This window comes from Dermochelys coriacea, chromosome 5 (assembly GCF_009764565.3).
Source record: "Dermochelys coriacea isolate rDerCor1 chromosome 5, rDerCor1.pri.v4, whole genome shotgun sequence".
Classification (NCBI taxonomy): domain Eukaryota; kingdom Metazoa; phylum Chordata; order Testudines; family Dermochelyidae; genus Dermochelys; species Dermochelys coriacea.
Genome location: NC_050072.1, coordinates 113,459,299 through 113,480,999, shown reverse-complemented (window position 1 = coordinate 113,480,999; position 21,701 = coordinate 113,459,299). Strand labels below are relative to the sequence as shown.

The 21,701-nt window shown below is 43.1% G+C and overlaps 1 protein-coding gene and 2 long non-coding RNA genes across 5 annotated transcripts in view; 1 reads left to right on the top strand and 2 right to left on the bottom strand.

Moving 5' to 3' along the window:
* ACER2 (alkaline ceramidase 2) overlaps positions 1-12,422 on the bottom strand; it is a 101,454-nt gene extending 89,032 nt beyond the window's left edge. The window contains exons 1-4 of one of the 3 annotated variants that reach the window (XM_038401711.2): positions 12,017-12,422; positions 7,381-7,495; positions 6,293-6,434; positions 5,144-5,281 (exon numbers count right to left, since the gene is read on the bottom strand). In XM_038401711.2, the coding sequence (XP_038257639.1) occupies positions 5,144-5,281; positions 6,293-6,434; positions 7,381-7,495; positions 12,017-12,124 (503 nt within the window). In that variant the 5' untranslated portion in view covers positions 12,125-12,422. The remainder of the gene's footprint in view (positions 1-5,143; positions 5,282-6,292; positions 6,435-7,380; positions 7,496-12,016) is intronic. The other 2 variants (XM_038401713.2, XM_043514360.1) reach the window with 2 other exon arrangements.
* Positions 12,423-12,436: 14 nt separating this feature from the next.
* Positions 12,437-16,281, top strand: LOC119855530. Its single transcript, XR_006281270.1, has 3 exons — positions 12,437-12,584; positions 13,823-14,112; positions 15,536-16,281. It is a non-coding gene; the product is annotated as an uncharacterized LOC119855530 (long non-coding RNA).
* Positions 16,270-20,374, bottom strand: LOC122460161. Its single transcript, XR_006281271.1, has 2 exons — positions 19,986-20,374; positions 16,270-17,796 (listed from the first exon to the last, which is right to left on the bottom strand). It is a non-coding gene; the product is annotated as an uncharacterized LOC122460161 (long non-coding RNA).
* Positions 20,375-21,701: the final 1,327 nt, after the last annotated feature.

The following is a 21,701-nucleotide window of genomic DNA, read 5'->3' as shown; positions in this document are numbered from 1 at the left end:
GACCAAGGACACAGAGATTTCAGCATAAATCTCAAACATTTATTAGCAACAAAAAGTAAATATTGTGCTTGTGTTGCAATGAACACTATTATTACTGTTTATAATAAGGAAATACCTAGGAACCAGGATCCTACAAACCCAGGAAAAAGACAGCCTCTACCCGAAGAGCTAACAGTTTAAGTAACCTTGTCGTTTTACAACTAATTGCAGTACATACAAGTAAAAATTCCTGGTCTCGCACACAAATTTGTCACCCTCAATTCTGAAATTCCAGCATGACAACTGAGGGAATTCTGAGTGGTTTCCAACATCAGTCATTACCTGTGTGGATCTGAAAGCAGAAGACATCACATATAGGTCAGAGGCCCTCTCCCTCTATTGCTGCTATGACAACCTTAACTCTGTACCCTGGCAAAAGTTCATTGCAACTTTTTCTTACATAATATAATCTCAGCTCACTCTGTATTGAGAGGGGGAATAGAAGGAGTAGCTGAAGTGGCAGGAGAACAGGGTCTCCAGCCCATATATAGAGGTTGGGCAGAGTTGTGACTGGCACTGGAATCTTTAAAAAAAAATAAAAAATAAAAAAATAAAAAAATAAAAAAAAAATTTTTTTTGACTTTTTCCAATGTATACATTCTTTTGCATCAGCAAAAATTCAAAACAAAAAAAATATAAAAAACACTTTACTAGGTGACAGTTTTCTAAAGATGTTGGAGCTACAGTGATACAACATCTGAGTTTGCAAATTAAAGATTTAGTAAGATATTTTTCCATAAAAAGATAGAAAAGATTTTTCTTACTATTAAAATTATTCTGTTACATTTGAATTTTTAATGTGCATTTGAGATTAGGTGGTAGACTCCTTTATTAACAGGTATAAGGTTTGACAGTAGATTCCTTTATAGCCTATAGATTAGCAACAGAAAAGATACCATGCTGCACAATCTTGCTCCTAAGGATTTCCTCTTGCATTCTTTTGCACATTAATTTTAGGATTTGATATTTCCTTTTTAAAGCCATCTATAAATAATCTGACATTCAAAATTATTACAACTTCTCTGTTTGTACACAAAGGACTTCATGCTTCCACTGCCAGCTTTCTGTGTTGCTGTTGTATTCAGTTTGTTTCACAAGAAGTATATCAATATAAAGTGATTTTCCCAGCATAACAACACCTATATGGCTACCATTGAACTTATTACTACATGTAGAATGCAAACCAGGATAGATTTTTAAAAAAGGCTGAATTTGATCTGGCTGACGATCAAAACAAATCCTGAGGAGAGGGGACAGGATATAAAGGTAGCTTTATGCATTTTGTATGCTAGCTACTATATGAAATAATAACAGATTTCTTCTGTAGTGTTTGCAGTGATTTTTTCCACTTCAAGGTTAAATAGTTGTAATAAGGCATCAGAAAAGGGCAAAGAGATTTTTGGTCTGCATATGCAGAGGCATCCAGTCAAAGATTTTTCTTACTCTAATTCAGTGCTTCCCAAACTTGTTCCGCCACTTGTGCGGGGAAAGCCCCTGGCAGGCCGGGCTGGTTTGTTTACCTGCTGCGTCTGCAGGTTTGGCCGATCGCGGCTCCCAGTGCCCGCAGTTTGCTGCTCCAGGCCAATGGGAGCTGCTGGAAGCGGCGGCAAGTATGTCCCTTGGCCCGCACCGCTTCCAGCAGCTCCCATTGGCCTGGAGCAGCGAACCGCGACCACTGGGAGCCGCGATCGGCCGAACCTGCAGACACAGTAGGTAAACAAACCGGCCCAGCTCGCCAGGGGCTTTCCCCGCACAAGTGGTGGAACAAGTTTGGGAACCACTGAATTAGAGTAAGAAAAATCTTCATTAGGAAACACAAAAGGCTTGATTCATCACTATCCAGTTTGCAATTTATATCGGCATAAAATTGGAGTAATGCAATGATAAATAAGGCCCAAATATCTTCTTCTACATGGACCAGAGGAAACTATTGGTCTATTAGTTTTTTCCCCTCTCTACCCAAAATAGTTTCATAGTGAAGGTTCCACATCAGAGCAATCAGATTTCAACGTACAGCTGGATTACTGACTGCACTTGCATGGAAAAAATCCCACTGGTTTTCAATAATGTTCATATTTTTTATATCGTAAAAAGGGATTAGATGACCTCTTCTGGGTTTAGGAGAATGCGTCTGTATTTAAATCTCCCAGGGATCAGTATGGCTTAAAATAATGCCTTTAATTCTTTGCTTTTACATTTAGCAATTTATCAAAAAATGTTACAGGTATTAGATCCCACATTGCACAATTAAACTGATAGCTCCCTTGAGTCCCTTATAAGAAAATGATTCAAAAGCAGGAGTGTTCAAGCCTTTCATTCTTCTAAAGGTAAATAACAGAGTTCCATGCGATCTTCCATGTGAAACTCTTAAAACAAAAAGGTATTAATTTACTTATAGGCATATCTATGACACTTGACACTAAAGTGTCTGAGTCCCTAACAAGTTCATGATTTCTCCTTGCAACTTCCCTGGGAGATAAAGGCAAAATTATTATATGCAGTTTCCAAATGGAAAACTGAGGCACAGATCGTTTAAGTGATTTGCCCAAAGTCACACAGGATATCCCTCCAAATGGCTCTCTATGAACATTAAAAATCCCGTGGCACTTTCATTAGCATTTTAGCCAACTCCACCAGCCTCCTTGGTCAATTTCCCCACCCCCTCCTTTATTGTGCAGTGCACTGCTCAGTTCCCACATTCCTCATACCACAGAGATGGATGTGTTTCAGTGGTGCTTTTCATCAAGAAGGATTTAATGATACCTTTTCAAAAATATTACAGTTAGGAGAGGCTGTTATGTAGTCTGATAAAATCGAATGGAAAAAACCCACCCTATTCATACACCATGAATATTACATATTTAATTACAAAAGAGTCAAGAAATACTAAAGGTTTCAGAGTAGCAGCCGTGTTAGTCTGTATCAGCAAAAAGAACCGGAGTACTTGTGGCACCTTAGAGACTAACAAATTTATTAGAGCATAAGCTTTCGTGGGCTATAGCCCACTTCATCGGATGAATAGAATGGAACATATAGTAAGAAGATATAAATACACATACAGAGAAGTTGGAAGTTTTCATACAAACTGTGAGAGGCTAATTAGTTAAGATGAGCTATTATCAGCAGGAGAAAAAAAAAAAAAAAAAAACACTGTTGTAGAGATAATCAAGATGGCCCGTTTAGAAGGTTGACAAGAAGCTGTGAGGATACTTAACATGGGGAAATAGATTTAATATGTGTAATGACCCAGCCACTCCCAGTCTCTAGTCAAACCCAAGTTAATGGTATCTAGTTTGCATATTAATTCAAGCTCAGCAGTTTCTCATTGGAGTCTGTTTTTGAAGCTTTTCTATTGCAAAATTGCCACCCTTAAATCTTTTACTGAGTTGCCACAGAGGTTGAAGAGTTCTCCTACCGGTTTTTGAATGTTATGATTCCTGATGTCAGATTTGTGTCCATTTATTCTTTTGCCTAGAGACTGTCTGGTTTGGCCAATATACACGGCAGAGGGGCATTGCTGGCATATGATGGCATATATCACATTGGTAGATGTGCAGGTGAACGAGCCCCTGATGGCGTGGCTAATGTGATGAGGTCCTGATGGTGTCACTTGAATAAATATGTGGACAGAGTTGGCATTGGGCTTTGTTGCAAGGATAGGTTCCTGGGTTAGTGTTTTTGTTGTGTGGTGTGTGGTTGCTGGAGAGTATTTGCTTCAGGTTGGGGGGCTGTCTGTAAGTGAGGACTGGTCTGTCTCCCAAGATCTGTGAGAGTGACGGATTATTTTTCAGGATAGGTTGTAGATCCTTGATGATGCATTGGATAAGTTTTAGTTGGGGGCTGAAGGTGATGGCTAGTGGCGTTCTGTTATTTTCTTTGTTGGGCCTGTCCTGTAGTAGGTGACTTCTGGGTACTCTTCTGGCTCTGTCAATCTGTTTTTTCACTTCAGCAGGTGGGTACTGTAGTTTTAAGAATGCTTGACAGAGATCTTGTAGGTGTTTGTCTCCGACTGAGGGATTGGAGCAAATGCGGTTGCATCTTAGAATTTGGCTGTAGACAATGGGTAGTTAGACGCGATAAATCGACTGCTGAGCGCTCTCCCGTCTACTCCAGTACTCCACCAGAACAAGAAGCACAAGCACAGTTGACGGGAGAGCGTCAGCTGTCGGCATACCGCAGTGAAGACACCGCGGTAAGTAGATCCAAGTACGTCGACTTCAGCTATGCTAGACACATAGCTGAATTTCCGCATGTTAGATCAACCCCACGCAGTAGTGTAGACAAGGCCTGAGTTCACACCATTGCCGGTATAGCAGAAAGACCAACAGCTAGATTATGCCTTATAGGTCCAGCCCTGCACTGGGGGCATTGCGCAGCTGCATGGCTATAGGAGCAGCACCCTGTCTCAGAGGCCTGGTCTGCACTAAGCAATGTTACCATGCCTCCTCACCATTGAACTAGTGTTCTGATACGAGATGCTGAACATGTTCAGTAGTCAGTGCAGACCAGGACAAACTGTGGTCATGTCAGTACAAAAAACTGTCAACCTTGAACAAACATGACAAAGTTTCATGGCGTAGACCAGGCCAGAGAAGCAGTTGCCAACCCCAAAGATTCACAAATCATAAATCAGGAGCCCAAAAATCATGAGATTGTAAAACAACAGTAAATGTTGGGTCTTTTTATTTGCCTTCTGGCTTTGGAGCCTTTAGGGTTTAGGTTTTTGAGATTTTCTCTGCAACCATGAAGACTAGAAAACCATGAAAACTTTCATTTAAAAAAAATTAAGTTGAGATTCCCACAACCAAGTGTGTCCAGGAGCTAGGGCTTTAAGTAAAGACATTAAATGTTGAGAGACTTGTGATAAAATTGCAAGAACTGATAACAGTGTGCCCAGTGCTTCCCAGTTCTCTGCCTGCCAGTGTGGGGGTGGAGGGCGGGGGTTTGAGTCCCTTGAGTACACAGACTGAGATTCTGCCTAGCCCTTATGTGGGTCATGCATCTGGAAGGTGAACTGCCCAAAAGTATATTTGTACCTAGAATGCAACCCTCAGAAAATAAGCATCAAAAAAGGCTGCTTCACATACAGAAGAAAGAAGCCTACCTCTTCAACTCGGCAATAAGCAGAGCTGTGCAGGGGACACCTAGTGTCATTAACGAGATGTTGTTGATAGCAGGCTTAATGAATGCAAGGCATGTAGTGACTCCAGAAAGGACACCGACTGCAGCTTTAAACCTTGCCCTGAATAATCAAAGAAAAGGTGTACATTTTGGTTTAATTAAAGCCTTACATTAAAGATAAACAAGAAAAGGCAACAATAAGATCTTAAAAATGTTTAAAATTGTTGTAAACAAAATTTTATTTCTTTGAATAGGCATAAGATACAACACACATTATGATAACATGGTGTGTACAGAATGCCTACTTTGGCTCCGATCTGGCAAAGACTTTAACTTTGCATACATGTGTGTCTCGTGCATATATCTTCGCAAGACTGCAACCTTGAGAGTTTAATATTTTATATGCACACTGATCATAAATATTTGAAACTGAGGCCCTATTCTGATCTCTCTTATTTCAGTATAATTCGTGAGATATTCTACTGCATTCAATTGAGTTACAAGGTCTAAAACCAGTGCAGTGTTGCCAATTCTCATTTATTATTTTCCTTAAAGCCCTATCTACTGGAATCATGTTACGTGAGAATCTCAGCTTTTTTATTTAATTTATTTATTTATATTAAATAAAGTATTTTCTAGTTATCTTGGTTGTAGAGAAAAGCTTGCAAACCTGAAATCTAAAGGTTCAAAACCTCATAAAGCTAATACAGAGATATCTTTATTTTTAGATTTTTTAATATATGTCATGTTTCTAAAACCAAATGATTTTTGGGGACCTGCCTTGTGGGGTTTTTTTTGTTTGTTTAAGGTTCAGGTTTGGCAATACTCCCAGTATAATTAGCTATTTATGTTAAACGATCTGTTCCACTTTGTATTTCACTGTGACACTCTAAGTACCTTTTTCCAAACCTCAAAAAGAGCTCTGTGTAAGATGGAAAGCTTGTCTCTCTCACCAACAGATGATGATCCAATAAAAGAGATTAACTCAGGTAAAATATATCTTAAAGAGCTCAGGTTGGTTCCCTGATTGTGTCTTGAAGCTCATTACACTATTTCACTAATGCACCCACCTTGTCACTCTAATATCCTGTGACTGACACAGCTACAATGACACTGCATACATATATATTACCTGTCATTTCGAAAAACCTTTGGGAGGTATCTTCTGGGGAACCACATGGCCAGAGCGCACATCAGGACCCAAAGAATAGCCAGCTCATCTAGCATCTGACCCAGGAAACTGAGTGTAGCATGGAAATAGACAGATCCAATTCCTGGATGAATCAATTAAAAAGCCAATATGAAGTTATAGTAGTGTATAGCACTAAAATATGCCACTTAACAATGGACCTAATAGTACATGCTTTGATATGGAGATCATTCTTCCTGGAAATGGTAGAAAGACTTAAATAACACTACAATCTGTGGCAGCTAAAATTTATTGCAAAACAACCAATTTATGAAAGGGGCAAGTGTCAGCTCTAAATAGCAAAATGGAGCTTACGTACAGGAAAAAGCACATCAGGGTATCACTATTAATTGAAATGGGCACAATATTATTTTTTAAAAAAACCCACAACTCCAAATTAAACAAACTAAAAATAGAGATACCCCCTCCCAGCCAGTGAGAAAGTCGAACAAGGGTAGCAGCAGATGGTGGCTAAACCTTAGCATGATTTATAGGTGGAAATCCCATGCTCTTTTATAAAGCCATACAACCTGCACAATAATTCTTTGCCCCATCTATGTAGTATTTCAAAATCTTCCATTGTTGCTGCCAATGGAAACATTAATGATCCTCTGTACATAAAATGGGTAAACATCCACTTCTATGGAGAGAAATTATCAGCATGTTACAAACAAAAGGCTCCTGAATTCCTCCCAAATGATGCTAAATATCCTCAACTTCTACTAAAGTAATGGAATGTGGGTGTTCAGCACAGCTCAGGATCAAGCCCAAACGTAGCAAGAGCAATTATGCAAAGGAAGGGCAGAATGGAGCTAAGCCGGCCAGAGTTCCAGCCAACCTCTATTGTCACAGTACATTTTCCTTTGTAAAAGTGCACATGCTTCAGGATCAAGTAAGTTCAAACAAACTGCTCACTAGAAGTCAGGGTTGCTTTATTTTTCAAAAACATGATATGCGGGCAGGAAAAGAACCTAATTTCCTCTGTCTTGCAGTTCATGCATGACCAGACACACACACACTAATCAACTTACCAACAACAACTAGCAGAATCCATATTAAGTATATTCCACTGTTGAAGCAGGTTGCATATTGACGAAATAAGCACATACATATGGGTGGCAAAACAAAAAACAAGATGTTGCTTATCTAGAAAAGAAAAAATAAAATAAAATGTATTAAGTAAAGGGGGAAAATTAAATAAACTTTTCAAGTTTGTAAGCTGTCTAAAACCATCTAGAAAAGCACATTTGTTGCTTGATCTGATGACAACCGCAACTCACCAAAACTCGTATGTCTTTCTGTTTTTTCAAAGCTGACCCAGATTCTGCAGTGGAGGTCTTTACTTTGAGAATGTTAAGTATAAATCCATCAGAACTGGGATCAATGTATAATGTGGATGATCCCTTCCTTAAAATACCTTGTAAATTTATCCCATGAGCAACATTGCTGTGATTAAACAAATACATTATCAAATATTCATGTCATTGCAATTCAAAAAATATATAATGACAAGAGGTGAATAACAAGAATCTTAACTGGTGGCACTCTCTTCTTAATGACTGAGGGAGCCTTGCATGAAAACTTGTGGAACTGCCTGGATACAGATCATGTGGTCCTCCCTTAGAGGAAGGCGGAGGCACTTGGGCTGGGGAACCCTGCTGCAGCTCTTAGGCTGTAACAGGCAGCTCTGGACCCATCTACCCTACAAATTCCTCCTCAGGTGAGAGGCAGGGGAGGGAGACAGAATTCCTCATCATTGCCTCTATTACATTCTCAGTGCCTAGCCCAATTACTCAGGCAGGAGAGAGAGCTTGGTCATAAAAGACCGTCCCCCTGAAAAAAAAAAAGGGGGGGGGAATTACAGCTGCCTTTGAAACCTATAATTTATACTGGCCAGTTTGGCCTTTTAGGGCCTGATCATATATTCCCAGTGCCCCTCAACCTTCCACTGAAGTTAATGAGAGTCTGAGGTGGACAAATCATGTAGGATTGGACCCTTAATGGGTGTGTTTGCTCCTTCAATTATATTTTTCTCTACTCACGTCCTCAAATATAGTCTTCACTTTACAGAGGAACTGAATTCAGAGAGATTAAAATTCAATCACCTCACTTACATTCCCAGGAAGGGTCAAAATGCGTTCCTAAAACCAGCATTCAAAATGACAGGAACTGAAGGAGGGGCTCCTAAGCGTATTCATTTGCAAGCACTGTATGCAAGAAGCATTAAATCAAACTAAAGATGCCTCCTCAGAGGATCACATTTTCTTCAGAAGCCTTGACCTTTAGGTTTAAGTAAAGTAAAATATTTAGAAAAAGCAAGCACACTCTTTACTAGAAACACTGTGAATCTGTGTCAGCAGAACCCTTGGAAACAGCATTCAGCCTGAGACTGAGAAGATAATATGATATAGAGATGAGCTCACTTGTACTTTTAAAATAATTTTTTTTTATTTAAGAAAAGATTACAATGAAAATGTTGAAAAGGCTGAAATGCAACAAAAACTTACATTAAAAAAATTGACCAACCCACCTCTCCTTTCACCTAAAAATAAAAAAAGCTAGATCAGCAGGATATTGAGAAGAGGGAGAAAGGATTCTGTGGCTTTTTTAGGACTGGCATCTAGGACTGTTACAGAACAATATATGGTTAGCAGGAAGAGGTTTGAAGTACATCTTTAGAAGCCACTGTATTGAATTTCTGATTTTATCAAAATAAACTATATAGAAAAGGGGATCCTGATATACTGTATTAAAAGGCTTAACGTAACCATTCTTTGCTTTGAGCTGCATCACAAACTGGACCAAATTCCACTACTGAAACATTTGGTTCCCTCATTTTGGTCAACAAAAGACCCAAGAGCGTAAACAAAGGCACAATAAAGAAAGATTGTCCAGTTCTCGTTACCCAGGACTTCCACAAAGGTTTGCAATGCCGCAGATACAGCATAGCTTTACAAAAGCCAAATTAAAAACAAAACAACCTCCCCGTACCCAAAATACCCACGACATTTATACATACCTGATTTAAACTCAATTTAGGAGTATGCACACAGTTTGCGCCAGTCTAGCTAAATAAAATTCTAAAATATCTTTAGGTAATTGTTTCAAAATTTGTATTTAGACAAGGCCTTTGTCCTGTGACTACAGGACTGTGCTGTTAAATCTTTGCTGAGAAGTGAATAATATCTAGGTTCTGCTATAGTACTTTTAGGGCCGGATTCAAAGCCCATTCAAGACAAGGGCAGTCTTTCCAGTGACTTCAATGGGCTTTGGGTTAGGCCCATAGCCATGTTATCCCAAGTCATTTTAGAGGTATGGAGTGAAATCTTGGCTCCAATGAGGTCAGTGGCAAAACTCCCATTGACTTGAGTTGGGTCAGGATTTCCATCATATCTGTGAACAGCTGTCTTTTAATGACCTAATCTGATCATTCATCCTGGTGCACCCCCTGCACTTTCCAAGACTACATTCTATAGTATTACCATTCATGTTTTAGCTAATTTACTCAGAATTTTGCTGTAGAGGGTGTTCACCACCCTCTCCCATCTCATTTCCAGCCTGCTCCAAGTCACATTTGCTTTCATTAAGACGTGTTCTCTTTTGTTTATCCTAAAAACTTCCTCCCTATGTTTTAGGTTCTTGTGCAGAGACAACACGGGCAAATATAGCAGACTACTTTCCCCAAAGTGCTAAGATATCATAGGGCACCCATATACCAGATCACCCTTGATAGAGGTTCTAGGGAAATCATAGTATCAGCAATGCTGGGCTCAAATGTGGGATTTGCTTTTATTTAAATGTGTGGAGCTAGCAAGAAAAAAAAGACAGGGACTGAGATCATGTAGTCCTCACGGATTCGCTCAGCAGAGGGTTTGGTGTGTAAATATATTTCTGTAACTGCGTGCAGTGCTACAATCGGTTGCTAACCTGGAAAGGAAAAAAAAAAGCCAGAAAGAACAGGAGACAAAGAGGAAGGAGCTAGGCAAGTTTTTAGGAAGATGGGTTCGAGAAACCCCCAAAAGACAGTGAGGTGGGAAGAAAAGAGTCAGAGAAACTCAGGGTACCATCCTGCCAGCCCTCCATACGTGATTACCCATCAAAATTGAAGGAAGCCCTACACAGAATTTGCAGGATCCCAGTGTACACCACACTTTCCATACAAATCTGTGAAGCTGTACAATGCCCCCCTAATGTGGATGCAGTTATAGTGGTATAAAGCTATTCCCTTACAGGAAGGGGATAGGGGAATAAGCTATACCAGTGGAATGCACCTTTATACTGGCTTAACTGCTTTCAGGACTAGTGATTGTAACAGGATAATTATTTCAGTTACAAAAAAAAAAAAAAAAAATCATACCCCTAACTGAAATAGTTGAATCAATCCAAAAGCATGGGTGCAGACCAGCCCAACAGAGATGCACTTGAACTGGCCAATATAAATCCAGCAATTTACCAAATTAAAATTTTCTAATATAGATAAACCTATAGACCAGCCCTAAACTTGATACATAAGAAGCTGCTACTGTGGAGCTGAAAGGAATTTACTCAGCTTGGGAGGGGGGGGGGAGACACACTTTCAACAGCAGCAATTTTTAGTTCTTCCATGTACAGCATTCTGTGTTCACCTCTACTCCAGTGCAAACGCTACTAGCCTAGGCCCCGGGCATGTTGCTCCCAAAAGAAAGAAAAGAGCGTCACACAAGTTAGATGGTCCCAAAAATTAGAATGTGGGAGTGAGTGGAGATAAAACTCTCTTTTGTATTTTGTTTAGTCTTTGAGCCCAGTTCTGATCTCAGCTATGCTGGTAGAAATCTGGAGTAGCTCCAATGAAGTCAAAGTTACACTGGTAAATCCAGCATAAATGAGACTGATATCTTACCCTTTCCATATATTGTTGATTTAAGAGAGATGTATAAACAGAATTAGGATCAGAAAAATTTCCAATCAGTATAGTAGATGGTATTTTTGTGATCAACCTTCATAACATTTTCCATTTCATTTTAAAATGAAAAAGTTTTAGAGTTCCAGTAAGATAAAAGTGTTAGCCTTATATGATGGTGAAACAAAAACAACAGAAAACAGACACAGGAAACCAGATCACAAAAGACACTTCCCACCCCCCCACCGCCCAAATAAAGCTACAGGAAAACTGATAACTTGCTATGCAGTTGGACAGTAAGACCACAGCCCTAATGCAATAAAATATCAACACTGTCACATGCAAGAAGACCTTATTCTAGCCTGTGTGCAAAAAGGCAAGGGAAAGCTGAGGGACTGCTGCTATTTTCTCCAAGCTAGAAAAACAAGAGATCTCATTTCCTTTCAACTCTCCATGGAAATGCTTTGAAATCAAGACTAAAAAACTATGAAATACAAAAGAAGGTGATGGCATTTTTGCTATATTTGGATAACTTCCTATTAAAGTTGGCAAACAAAAAGTAACAAATGTTATTTGCATCTTTTTTTTTAATTTAAAAGTCAATGAAAGTGACAGGATGTACCAATAATATTTAAATAATTCCTTAGTCAGACACACACACACACACGTATGTATTAAACATAAGATATAAAAGTAAATACCGAGTGTACTGCAGGCACTGTAAGACACAGGGGCATGCATACAGATGTACACACACGCAAACACAAAGCTATGTACTCGATACACACCGTGTTGTAAAACTCGGCTATCGTGGCCACGATAGTGTAGTTATCTTCACACCAGTCTACCTCGGAGCTGCCGGCTCGCAGGTGATCCCACAAGTACAGGGTGCTCATGACTGGGGTGGATCTGTCTTGGGGCGGCTTCTGCTTTTTCCGCTGCGGCTGTGCTGGGGCTCTCTCTGTGCTGTTGCTCCCCTGGACTAATCAGCAAGACCCAGACAACACTGAGGTAGCACCCGCCGCAGCAGCTGCCTCCTGTTTTCCTTTGCTCCAGCTGGATATGGAGCTCCACAAGCAGCACTTCTCAGCCTGTTGGACTCATCCTCCCTCCTCCCAGTGGGTTAGTTAGGTGAACGCACGCTTCCCAGCTGATCGGCCTGCTCGCCCTCAGCCCCAGAGCGCCTGCGCCTTAGGCCTATTTACCACGCCCGACACAGAGCCGGCTCCTGCTCCAATTGAAGTCAGCGCAAGCGCCTGTTGATTGACTTCTGTCGCGCAGGACCGGACGGGAGGAGCACAGAAGAGACGAGGCTGTACGGGATAGTTCTGCACCGGTCCCCAGCGGAGGCACCAGGTGGGACTTAATAAATCTTAATTTCTATCTCTGGGATTGCAGGCTGTCCCGGCTCGGAAACGCACACAAATGTGGGCGGAAACATTTAAGACACAAAGTGAACAAGCAGGGAAATAAAGGATAATGCAGACATTTTTTCAGTGCAACATCCGCTGCATCTGGGCACCAGCACAAGTAAAACGGACTGTATTAGAAACACTTAAATTAATGAACTGCAGTAATCTTTCCTAGAACAGCTTCTGGATTGAGGGTGGGTTTTTTTTTTTTTCGTCCTCGTGAAAATCCATAGTCTGGCAGTTTTGCAGACTAAAGGTGTCTGTTTACACACAGAAAAAGAGAAAGGAGCAGAGCCAGCTTCCCCACACTGCCCCACCCGTGTGCCTTAGCCTGTTCCAGAGGAATAACCTCTAAGGGTATGTCTACATTCCAGTGTAAACCTGGGCTCAGATTCAGGCTCATGCCCAACCTCCCCCTTCAGTCTACACACAAATCTATCTGATTCAGACCAGTAAGCCTTCTGAACCTAGACCCTAGGACCCTGCAAGATGGGTGCTTCTGAGCCCGAGTCACACTTAGGGTGACCACATGTCCCAATTTTATAGGGGCAGTCCCGATTTTTCAGTCTTTTTCTTATATAGGCTCCTATTACCCCCCACCCCGTCCCGATTTTTCACATTTGCTGTCTGGTCACCCTAGTCACCCTGGGGCTTGGGTCCACAATGCATCATTTTGCACCATGAACAGAGCTTTGGACCAGATCCCCCAGTCTCACACCCTGAGAGTCTGCAAACACTATCCCACTAGCCGCCTTATCCTTTCTATCCCAAGATTAGCCAATTGACTCCCAGGAAACAGAAGCATCCCCCTGATGCATGTACAGCTGCTTGGCATTTAATGTTTCCATTTTATTTTGACTGCTGAGTTGCAAACAGCAGGAACTGTCTCCCAACTTAGTTATGGCCATCGACAAGAAGTCTATTGCCAAGCACACTGCTACCTGGTCACAGGACCGTGGTCAAATTCTGGTAAATCTGTGGTGTGAGGAGAAAAAGACATTCAATTTCAATAAGAATACCAGAAATGACCATGCATACTAAGAAATATCAGACAAGCTGGCAGAGTTGGGGATACAACAGCTCAGTGCAGGGAGTGGATTAAGTGGTTCAAGAGCAACTACCAAGAAAGCCAGGGATGAGGACTGCACCTCTGGGAACTCCCTATCATCCTGCCTCTTTTAGGAGGAGTTTGTTCAGATGCATTGAGCACTGAGCCCCCAGTGGTTCACAATAGCCTGGACAGCAGTGGCAACCTTCTGACCTCTGAATCTTGTACGCCACCAGAAGGAAGCCAGCAGCTGCCAGATCAGGCTAGTGAAGTGACTCTGCTGCTCACACCAGTCCCCAAGGAGCCTTTGCTGCCAGAGCAGCTGCAGCATGTCCTCACTCAGAGGAGCCATTCGATGACCCCCTGGAGGAGCAGCCTGCTGTGGAAGTAGAAGCAGAAGAGGCAAAAATAACTCCAATGCCTGGTAAATATTTTGGCTCCATGTTTGTTATTAATACACAAATGGGGGAGATTTGCAATTTATGAGCCAACACAATTTTGATTACAAACCATGGGTAAGAGTGTGTATCCACCAATGGCAAAATGCACGCCTCAACATTTTGGCATCTGCTCCCTCTATTCACACGGCATTAAAATGGAGACTGAGAAGTGCAAACAACAGTTAAGCGGTAAACATTAAATTTTTCCTAGATACTTGTATGTTCTTACAAAGATATGCTGGGGTGTTAAAAGTAAGAACCTTATATTGCCTTTCCTTTTTGTATGCTGTGCAGTACAAATTGGCCAACCACAGCATAACAGGTTACCTGTAATCTATACAGGAAGGAGGCAGAAATGTAGTTCATGGGTGATTAAATCCATGTCTAATAGGGGTTGTATGTAGTCCAGAAAAGTTTTGAGGGAGAGGAGGTGCCTGTGCAGTTCTTTGAGAGTCCGTATTATTGTGTGTGTTGACATGTAGTCCATGAGCAGATGTAGTCACAATAGATTGATTTCAGAGTAGCAGCCGTGTTAGTCTGTATTCACAAAAAGAAAAAGAGTACTTCTGGCACCTAGAGACTAACAAATTTATTTGAGCATAAGCTTTTGTGAGCTACAGCTCACTTCATCAGATGCATCCGATGAAGTGAGCTGTAGCTCAAGAAAGCTTATGCTCAAATAAATTTGTTAGTTTCTAAGGTGCCACAAGTACTCCTTTTCTTTTCACAATAGACTGTATCATAAGCCGTAGGGATGCAGTAATCTATGTGGATGCTAACACAGCATCCTGTTCATTCCCCCATGAATCCTGAGTGCTAATAGCTACAAACTTTTCCTGTAGTAGGAACTCCAGATAGGTAGTCGCATTTCGGGGAAAGGCATATTTTCCAGACCCTCCTCTATAGGGCACCAGCCCACTCCATTTGTTAACGTGTTGCTCACTCATCGTAAGCTTGAAAACCTCTGTGGAATACATGGCTAGCTTGCCACTGGTAGCATGGAATAGAATGGTACTTTGCCATACAGGGAACTCCAGGATTCTTATGTCCTCCAGAATATGAAATGCCTGAAAGGACTGAGAAACCTTAGCTAGTAAACCATGACACACAGACCCCTGCCCCTAGGGTATAATGCTCTGCACTTTACAAATGCTATACTTTTAAAATTTCACCTTACCGTTGTGTGTACATTCTTTACACTCTGCTTAACTCAGTTATATCCATGGAGTTTCTGGGAATCAAATCGCTTCTCTAAGAATACAATGAAGCTGAGTTTTACAAAGTATCAATTTTTGGCCTTGAGATTCCACAGGCGCTTTTCTCTGAGGATATAGTGGACCTTTTTTGAAGTACTGCTACAATAATGTGCTGTTTGATGGCAGCTTTCACTCCCTTCCACCTGTGCAGGCCCTTCCACCTCTGCAGCTTAACCACACTCCAGCAGAAGCTTGAGATTTCTAACGGTCAAAGAGAAAACATTTCTGCGATGAACTTAAGGTGGACATCCTGGACAGGGCCAACAAGCAGGTACAGTACAAAAAGGGAAAAGAATTCATGGCAAGTGGAAAGGCACAGACGGGCTACAGAGTGCAAGGAGAGAACTGAAGCAGGTCAGTGGAGACTTGCAGCACAGTTTCGGGAGCAGGAACATTGCTTGAGGGAGGAAGACAGAGTCTGGCGGAAAGACCTGTTTGAGAGGCTGCGAGGGCTAATGGCCACAAGAGTTCAGGCTTCTGCTCCACCTGTACCACATCCTGAGCCCTCTCCATGGTACCATGTCATGCAGACTAGGAACACATTGGACAATACAAAAGTTGGGTGGCCCATGCAACCAAGACTGAACACTAGTAGCTGGACAGGTCATATATACCCCCAGCAGTCCTCCACCCCCAGGCATCGTCACCAAGTTTGCACTAAATGTGCTAGAAAGGGAGGCCCAGGGACATGCACAAGTAGAGAATTTATTTGTTTGTACTGGCTTCACTGTTCAATGTTTGTCTTATGCACTTTATTTTATTATGGATTTTGGTGTTGGTTTATTACTGGTGATTGGGGGTTCTAATGGCAGCTGGCCTGGCTGACAATGCTTTAATATTGTTTGGTTGGGTTTTTTTGTAATAGACATGTTCACAAATAAAAACTTTTATAATAAAATAAAAGCCTATTGCCATCATTCCATCACATCCTATAATGTGTATTTCAAAGAATGAAGACATGATAAGGCACAACTAGGAAGTTTTATCCAAACACAAGTTCTTAATACATCAATTCAGATCAATCCATAATGAAAATCCACATTTCATGTCACACACAAACCACTGCCTCCACCCCACTAGATAAGCAGTTATCTCATCCAGTTAACCATTCGTGACAATCACACACACTCCATTTGTAGCATTACAGCAACAGTACTTCATTTATTATAAAAATTACTGTACAAATACACCCATAAAACATACCATTCTCCCTCCTCCATTGTTCCAGACAAGTCCATAACACAAGTGCACAAAGTATCCATGATTTCTGTTGCCCATGTGTATCCTTCTCCAGCTGTGATAAGTGTACCTTCTGGCTGAGTGTACCGGTCTAGCAATCCATTACTGTCATACATCCATTCAGTGCCAAATAGCTCATCCTTTGGATTCACAAAGATTGTGAAACACACAGCAAGCCACAATAATGCAGACTGTACACCAGTGTAATCAGTGCAAACAGTTCTGTAAACAGCGCCAGTGGGATTTCAATCCACCAAATGCTCACTCATTCTACACCTACTGAGGGTGTAATTAAACCTTCTTTTGCATGGCCTCTGTGAGGAGGATACAGTTTCATAAGCTAAAGCAAGGTGGTTTCCTCTAGAATAACAGTGGGGACAGTTACTCCGTTTGACAATATCATTTGGTCAGAACAGTGTCCGAACCTGTCCATGAAGTTAGACTCCCAATCAGCAGAAAACCCTGGCATCATGAACTTTTTCAGTGCAGGCCATGTTGGCATCCATACATCAGCCTCTGTAGTTCACAAGGGCCTGCATTACGATGTAGTACCCTCTGCGGTTTATGTACTCCTTAAGGAAGGCAAACTGTGGGCATGAGTCCCATTGATGACCCCAGCACAATCTGGATACCCCATTCTCTCAAAAGCAGCATCTACTTCAGCGATATTGTTTATATCCATCAACTTGGGGTAAGTCAGACGCCTGACTGCCTCAGAAACTTCCACCACCACTTTACCCACGGTTGACTTTTCAACAACAAACTAGTTAGCAACAGACATGTAGCAGTCTGGGGTAGCCAGCTTCCGGATGGTTATAGCAACCCACTTCTAGATTGACATGGCTGCCCCCCGTCTGTGTCGTTATGCTGGAGGGTTGGGGCAAGCTGCTCACAAAACTCCACAAATGTAGCTTTCTTCATGTGAAAATTCTGGAGCCACTGCTGGTCATCCCAGAGTGATGAAGTGATCCACCAGTCTGTGCTTGTGGTCCTGCTCAAGAAGCGCTGGTCTATGAAAGGGGCATCAGCGGTTATACTGAGAGTTGTGAACAGCATCAGCCAGTTCAAGTCTTCTATATATGTATCGTCCTCCTCCTCCGACAGGTGCCTGAGGTAGGTCAGAAAATACCGCCAAAATGTCCACCAGCATCTCATGGATACTCTGCCAGTTTCCTGAAACAGGAGTGCAAGCTCAAGTAAGACAAGGTCTTCAAATAGTGACTCTTTCATATTCCTGGCTCCACTTGCCAGGAGTATGCAGACTCAAAAGATGGCTCAGCAGGATGTGTTGGTAGGCTGCAATGACATCTTGTAAAGAGCCAGGGGATGGACAGTCAAGTTTACTAAAGTGTACCACAAACAAAGGGCTAGGGCGGCTACAAGTGGGGAGGGTGCTAGGAAGCATGGGATAGGCTTGTTTGACTTGGGTCTGCATAGTGTAGTGCTGACGCATGAGTGTGGGTGTAAAACTTAAGTCCAGAAATTCTAGATCCAGGGTCAATATTCAGTATGGATGCTCAAGCCTGAGTTTACAAACACTGAGCCTGAGGGCTCAAATCCCACAGACCCCTGGGCTTACACTGCAGTGTAGACATACTCAAAGGGCCAGAGGGCAGTCCATGCTCCATGGCTCATTCAGTCTTTGGTGTCTCTGCTGAGCGTGCAAGCAATTAGTGCTGATTATGGTAGTGGTTTTGTGATACGTACACTTGTACGCTAGGAGCTGAACAGAACCCATAAAAATCTTTCCCCATGGACCACTGAACATTCAACAGATGCTTACAAGTTTTGGTTACTAGTGTCCTGGGCTAGACTGAAATCAGTGATCTAGAATGAAAGATTCCATGTTCCATTATTTTTATGAAATATTCTACAATATATTTGCTAGCACATTAAGAAATAATATAAATTAGAACACTTGTCAAAATAAATGAACAAAACATTGTCATGAGGTACCTTAGATGCCTTTTTTTACTGTATTTACTGGATATTTTGCAAAATTTATGAGTTTATCATAGGTGTCTCCATCATTAGTGTGAATTAGCAATGTTCTACACTAGGGGCCAGATTCTTTGCTCTGAGTGAGCCATGCTTGTTGCAAGACTGGAGGACAAGGAACCAAAGAGGGCAATGGAAACTTTAAGCATTTCTTTTTCTGTTTCCACAGCTGATTCCGGAAAAGGAGATAATTTATATCTTTCTTCCTTCCTACCTTTATTTGGCTCATGCCACTATTTTGTATTCAAAATATTTGTTCACACAACACTTGGAAGGAAAATAACCGGATCATTACTTCCGCCCTTTTCCAATATGTTGGGTGATCTCGGAGAAGAAAGGCTATCTTTTGCATATCTGCTAACATTTGAAAGCTATAAATATGAATACTGGAGGGAAAATCAATTGGGGCACACCTATATTGAAATATCAAACACTCAGATATTTGAAGGTAGAGAATGAAACAAATATTGCTAAATAACTGGGACTGTCTCTCCTGAATAGGGGTAGTTGTGTGCTTTTAGGTCACTGTGACTGTTGGATATCTAGCACTAGGACATTTCACTTACAGAGTGACTGCTGTATTCCTGTTGTTCCATTAGCACTGAAACTAACTCATATGAAGTATCCTTAGGAGGAATCTTTCAGGACACAGGAAAGATCAATGTGTAAACAAACAAATGAGCAATGCAGATGTTATCAGTACATATTGTTACAAGTAGTGTACCATAAGCGAATTGCCCACTATAGGTACATCATATGCTAAGTTCTCTTTAAGCTGTGCAGCAGGCTATCAAGGGCTGCGCAGGCAGAGAGAGGGGCGCCTCTCCCCCGGCCCCAGCCTTGGAGCTGCCGCGGCCAGGGGATAGAAGCCTCTTCCCTGGCTTCTACGGAGAGAGAGAGGGCTGGAGGGAGTCCTCGCTCCCTGCCGCAGCCCCAGGGCAGACTGCACCTCAAACCCCTCATCCCCAGCCTCACCCCAGAGCTCGCACCCCCAACTGGAGCCCTCATGCCCCCCCGCACTCTAACCCTCTGCCCCAGCCCTTAGCCCCCTCCTTCACCCTGAACCTCTCACCCCCAGCAGGAGCACTCAACCCCACACCCCAAACCTCTGCCCCAGCCCTGAGCCCCCTCCTGCATACCAAACCCTTATCCCCAGCCCCACTCCAGAGCCCACATTCCCAGCCAGAGCCCTCACAGCCCTGCATCCCAACCCTCTGCCCCCTCCCACACACCAAACCCCTCGGCCCCACCCTTGCCACACATCACCTCCACATTGGTGCTCATAAAATTCATTCCGCACATGGATGTAAAAAATTAGAGGGAACACATATTCTGGTCTTGAATCAACATAATCCTGTTTTTACCTTCATTTTGAATCTGTTTCTCTGCTGACACCAACGCTTAGCCGCAGCCTGTCTTTCTTAAATCTTTCTGAAACTCTCACTCATCAGACTGCATCACACAGCTCTCAATCTTTCCAGTCCCAGCTGTCAGGCATCCTCTCCACCCATTCCAGGCTCACAGGCTGCTGCTCTACTATTTCTGGATCCACAAGCTGTTTTTTGGCAGCTGCAACAGACTGCATTTCCTAGCCCCGTTATGGCTGCGCTCTTGGACTCCTACATCTAGTCTCTCAGACCCCCACAGAACCACATTCCCCTAGCAGCCAGATGTGACGGTTCATAAAGTTAAGAGACAGAAAATTGAAGAGGGACAGCCACTAGTTCAAGCCAACAGTATGATAACCATTCAGTTTGAACGGTTTCAGAGTAGCAGCCGTGTTAGTCTGTTTCCGCAAAAAAGAAAAGGAGTACTTGTGGCACCTTAGAGACTAACAAATTTATTAGAGCATAAGCTTTCGTGAGCTACAGCTCACTTCATCGGCTGCATTCAGTTTGAAGTTAGGTGAATATTTTTTCCCCTTCCATGTTTTCATTTATTCCTAATAATGGGCAATACTCTCCCCTCGGCCTCCACAAAAAGGGAGCGATCCAAGCTGTTGGAAACCAGCCTGTGTTGTACAGTTGGCGGAACAATGGGTCCCCAGCAAGTTTCCCTGGCACACTGAGGAAACTCCGCCGCCGCCTGCAGGTTATTGAGAGCAAATCAGAAGAAGGTGGAGTAAGAAATAATCGCCAAAAGAAAAGGAGGACTTGTGGCACCTTAGAGACCAACCCGTTTATTTGGGCGTAAGCTTTCGTGAGCACCCGATGAAGCGAGCTGTAGCTCACGAACGCTTACGCGCAAATAAATGTGTTGGTCTCTAGGGTGCCACAAGTCCTCCTTTTCTTTTGGCGAATACAGACTAAGAGGGCTGCTACTCTAAGAAATAAGCGGTTCTCTTCCACACATCCCCTTCGGAGCCAGGGGAGAGCTGAGCGCTACCACGCGTGGCCTCCCTTCTGCGCGGTTAGGAGGGGCGCTGGGCGCCGGCGGCCGGGGCAGAGCCCGGGCCCTTTTCTGTGACTTTTGAATTCCGTTGGGTGGCGGGGGCTCTGAGGGAAGGACCAGGCTCGGGCCAGCCCGCGAAGGGGCCCAGCGTTTAGTACACACACAGAGACTCCGTGGATCGGGGGCGAGACACTGGACGACGGGGGGCGCCCCGGGCTCCTTGTTCCGCAGCGGGAGGGAACGAATAAGCAGGAAATGCCACAAACCGCATCTCTCGGAGTTTCCCGGCCCTGGCCGAGAGGAAAACATGAGCCGTTGTTAAAGCGTTTGGCACCGGTTACCACTCACCGAGACGCCTGGGGGGGGGGGGGGCCGCCTGGCGGGAACCGGGCCTGCCTGCCGTGGGGAGCGGGCGAGGGGGCTGTAGCCTCTCACCCTAAGCGAAGCACCCGCTGCACCGGCTCCGAGTTAACCCTGCCTTGGGAGGGGGAGGGGAGTGAGGCCATTTAGCTGTTGCCATGGCAACAACCGGCTCCTGCTAACCATAGAGCACGCGGCGTACACCACCACAGGGGACAGCGCGGCCACGAGCATCCCCCGCTCTTCCCTTCCGGTGCGAGAAACGCGCCCGCCGCGGGAATCACTTTGGCCGTTGGCTAAGCTCGGTCACGTGGCACTTGCGTCCGCCC